Consider the following 4,491-nt stretch of genomic DNA (forward strand, 5'->3'; position numbering starts at 1 on the left):
CAGGTACAGCTGCAACGACGGGACAGGAAAAAGAGGAGCGCTTGTATATAGCGGCCGCAACTTGCCCACCAGACGCTTTCCTTCTGCAAAGGCTTGTACCCTTTTTGCTGCTCGATGGCAGTGAATATCTGCACAGAAGAAGCAGGCAACAAAATATGGCCTGTTTGTGCAGCGCCTTCCCCTCACGGCAGTGAAAATGTGCTTAGCAGAAACAACGGCCAATGAAAGTGTAAATGCATCTTGTTTCTACACAATTTGATGGTGGCATTTGTTTTGCATTTAGGCAAGTGAAGTACTAGTTTCTCCCTAGCACATCAAATGAAGACGTGTAAGAAACCAAAACTTAACCTCAATGTTATCAGGGGTGAGCTACATTCAAACATTTGCTGCCAGCCTGAAGTTCCAAGTCACATTGATAACAGAAGGAAAGAGCAGCTTTTAGGGTGACCGCACTACATGTCCCTTTTCTCAAAAAGCTGCGATTCCAAGGCTTCCTAAACAAAAAAAAATGGCAAGCCAGCAATACAGAGTAGAGCTCAGCTCCATTGCTAGGCAGTGCCAGAATGCATTGGAAAAGCACAGAGCCACTTGCCTAGCACCAATGGAAATGAATCCCCTCTTTATCTAATAACTCCGCTGTCCTCTTTCATTCGTATCAACCTGATCTCCCACTGTCACCACATTCACTGATTAAGTGGCTCTCGATTCTCGCTTCCTCCCCAGGGTACCTGTGTGTAGTCTTGAATGCCCGGCGACTCCATGGAGGTGGGCAGCAGGCCGTGGCGTGGGTAGTCGAAGGGCCCCAGGGGGTCCATGGGGTGATGCTCGAAGTGTGCCTCCAGGGGGCGTCCCCCTACCCCCGCTCCCCCCGGCCCCATGACCAGGGCCTCCAGAGGGGCGTCGGACATCTTGTCCACATTGCTGTCGTCGCTCGGGGACGCCTGCCTGCTGCCACCCCGGTACACCACCACGCTGCTGGAAGAACACCCACCGTCACCCTCCACACCGACTGCCCCCAATCACGACGAGAAACTCACTTGTCGACCTTGTCGTCGTCAATTGAGTTGTGCATGATGCCGTTGGCCTGCATCACCGCAGTCCTGCCGTCCGCGTCTTTGAGCTTGCCCTCCTTGCCCTTCTTGACTTTGTCCGGATCGCTTTTCGCCTGGTGCTGGTGGTGGTGCATGCGGCCCCCCCCGACATGGTGCATGCGGCCGACGTCCAGGTCCTTGATGGTGGGTGAGCTGCCCAGCACGTACTCCACCACCTTGACGCCCAGGCCCGAGGTCTCGGAGGAGCGGGGTGAGAACATCGAGGTGCCCCCCTGGTCTCCGCTGCCCGGGTAGGAGCCGCTGCGCCGCTGCTGCACCATGATGGGCTGCGACACGGCGTGCTCTGATGAGCAGGCCCCCTCGCCCGGGCCGTGGCCTTGGCCCGTGCTCCAGGTGGGGTCCCGCCACAGGTCGGCCAGGAACGGGCCCTTGCTGTCCTCGAGCTTGGTGCCCGGCTCCTCCAGGGACCACAGCTTCTTGGTCGACGCTGGGATCTGGGGGTCGACGGGAAAAAAACGACCTCGTCCTCAAAACAAGACTAGCAGCTAGAGTGCAAAACGCCATGCTCGCCATGCCTTTCATTGGCAAAATTCAAGCAGCGCAGACCCCAGCCTCAGCTCTCGTTTTGGCTTTGCAAAGCACAACAGTCTGCCTGAAATCGCAACACAGCCATTGCATTACAAAGGCACAGAGGGGGAAAAAAAGGACAAGACCACCCAACTCCATTGATGACACGACGACCTGTGCAGAGAAACTGGAAACAAAAATACAAAGCCAAAGAGAGAGAGAGCATGGCTAAGGCTTGACTTGCACAATATCAATGCTCAGCGATTCTTTATGGATTTACCAACGGTGAGAGAAGTTGCACACAGCCTGGCTGAATTACAATACATCACAAGTATTTCATCTGAGTGCTCTTCTCTCCTTTCACTGTTGGTTTTCGTTTTTTGCTACACATCTGCCATTTTCACTTCTGTAGTTGAATGGTCCCTTAACTATCTTGCGACTGTGCCATAGGCCATCATTCACGGGTGAACGATTTTCAAACCTCTCACAAAAACTAAAAATGGCGCTATTCGGATAACTGACACCACCTGGCGTGTTCATTAGAAACCCCTTTTTTTAGTTTCATTGCGATTTGTTTACATTTCGTGTGGGTAGACGGCATCGAGAGTGAAATTTGAACTAAATATAACGGCGAATTTGGCGAAAATGGCGTCCTGTTTCACTGCACGATCTGCAAAGGTGGACAGCAGATTCATGGACTTCGGTCACTGCTGCTGCTGATTTTTTTACCACAGCAGCAGTGATCATGTGGATTCTTCAGATTTTAGTTCTTATGAAGACCCTTCAACAGGTGCTGCCAGGGAAGGTTCATTCTTGACTTCATGCTGTATTTATAAACAAAACATGCATAATATCTGAGAACTGAGGTATTACTTTCATGTGTAGTGTCTGGACAATGTTCGGCAGGGACATTTTGCCAAACGCACTGCGCCGTATCACCTTACCACCTTCAAGATAGCCTGGCGCTTGTGTAAAATTAGCGCTGCAGAGTGACGCACGCTGCTTCTCAAGAGCGCTAATTTTTTTCTTCTTGGTTTTACTAGTGCAGTGATAAAGATTTGGTGTGAAAACACAAACAAGCATGCTTGGATGCATATTTTAGATAGACCGACTGACTCTCAAGTGGCTTCGCGGAGCGGCAGAGCCGTCAGAGCCGTTTGGTTGGGGCGCCCGCAAAAATCTAGAACTTCGTGTGCAGTGTTGATGTATATATTGAATCACAGCTTAGGAACGTTTCTAAAAACGTTTCGTGTATCTATACGTTCTTGCACATTTTTTTTCGATGACCAATAAACTGTCAATAATTAGGTACACCTTTCACAAAACTGCTATTGTGTGTTTGAAAGAGAAATTTATTAGCTACAATTTCATCCATAGCAAAGCTAAATATGTCCAGTAGCTCAAGAGAGAAAGTTCACATGGAACGAACAAACAAACAAACATGTGCACATGCCCACACACACACGCATACACACAAAGGATGGTTTTCAATTAATGAAGAAGGACGAAGGGTTTGCTGCTGTACTCAGAAAGGAACACTCGTGCAACAGCACAAGGTGGCTGTAGAGGTTTCATTAGTTATGGTTGAAGATCAAACAAGCAATGAAGCTTTGCGAAGCCAACTTCATTCCTACTAAATGGAATCCTACATCGCGGAAAATGCATTGGATTACATGTTCTATCATGGATATTAAAAGAAAGTTTCGAGTACAAGAGAAATTATTTACAAGACAAAAGTCACCTCGCATGAATATTAAAGACCCAAATAAAAAGCCAGAGATAATTTCTTTTCAGTAACGCTTGCAAGTTTTACGATAAATCAGCGACAGAAGTTTTCCCGTTATTTGTATAAGCCAGTTGACCCCATCACCACACTGGAAGTAGCAGGTGCCGTTCTAAACGAAGCAAAATCAATTTCAAACCTCTGCAATGAGTATTTCCAATTGTTTTTACATGTGTTACTGTCGTCGTAGCACCGCCGACAATGTCTCCCTCAGCAATGCCGGGGATAGACATAAAGAAGTCGGGCATTTGAAACTTGATTTTGCAAATTGACGTCGAAGAAGTCCCTGTCCTGATAATATATCAAGTGCTTTCTTTAGACACTATTCTGAACAGCTAGGTCCATTCTTGTATGCAATCTTTACGTCCCACAGGACTGCCACCCTGCCCGAAGATTGGTTTGGCGCAAACATCATTCCCATCCATAAAGGCGGCAACAAATTGCACGCAGGCCAATCTCACTAACAAGTTGTTGCTGCACATTGGTGGAACACATTCTCAACAAATCAAAATAATATATTACTTAGAAGAAAACAATCTGCTATACCCAAAACAACACGGCTTTTGCAAGGGTTTGTCCCTGGTGACTCAGCCTCTTGAAATGACTCATGATTTTGCATCAGCAACAGATTCCAGTCTCCAGGTTGATACAATATTTACTGACTTCACTAAAGCCTTTGACCATGTACGGCACTGCGAATTTTGAAAAACTGAGGTCAGTTAGCATAAATTATCGAATAATACTGTGGGAAACAGCCTATTTATTCAAACGCAGTCAGTATGTGGCCATCAACAAATCGGGATCTGACCGTCTTGACGTTTTTTCAGGGGTCCCACAGGTTTCCGTCTTGGGCCCCTTACTTTTTCTGGTATGTTTAATGCCGTTGCTTACTGCGTTGGAGATGGAGTTACCTAGTGTCCGTCGATAAATTACAGAGTACCATCACTGAGGCACGCAAGTGAGAAAAGGCAGCCATTTTGGTGTTCACAAGTGTTGCCAAAGTGCCGCCTCACTGCAAACCTTGGCTAGGTCATTTGCAAACAACACCGCCAAAGACACAGCAACACCGCATCTTGGGACACACTTATG

The 4,491-nt window shown here is 47.7% G+C and overlaps 1 protein-coding gene across 1 annotated transcript in view; it reads right to left on the reverse strand.

The window, feature by feature from the left end:
• Positions 1-2,531, reverse strand: part of LOC144171635 (pumilio homolog 2-like) — a 16,694-nt gene extending 14,163 nt beyond the window's left edge. The window contains exons 1-4 of the mRNA XM_077700988.1: positions 2,493-2,531; positions 1,038-1,546; positions 729-975; positions 70-128 (exon numbers count right to left, since the gene is read on the reverse strand). Coding sequence (XP_077557114.1) covers positions 70-128; positions 729-975; positions 1,038-1,546; positions 2,493-2,531 — 854 coding nt within the window. The remainder of the gene's footprint in view (positions 1-69; positions 129-728; positions 976-1,037; positions 1,547-2,492) is intronic.
• Between the last annotated feature and the right edge of the window lie 1,960 nt (positions 2,532-4,491).

Source organism: Haemaphysalis longicornis, unplaced genomic scaffold (genome assembly GCF_048455015.1).
Source record: "Haemaphysalis longicornis isolate Haplotype H1 unplaced genomic scaffold, Haemaphysalis longicornis Haplotype H1 scaffold_1, whole genome shotgun sequence".
Classification (NCBI taxonomy): Eukaryota; Metazoa; Arthropoda; class Arachnida; order Ixodida; family Ixodidae; genus Haemaphysalis; species Haemaphysalis longicornis.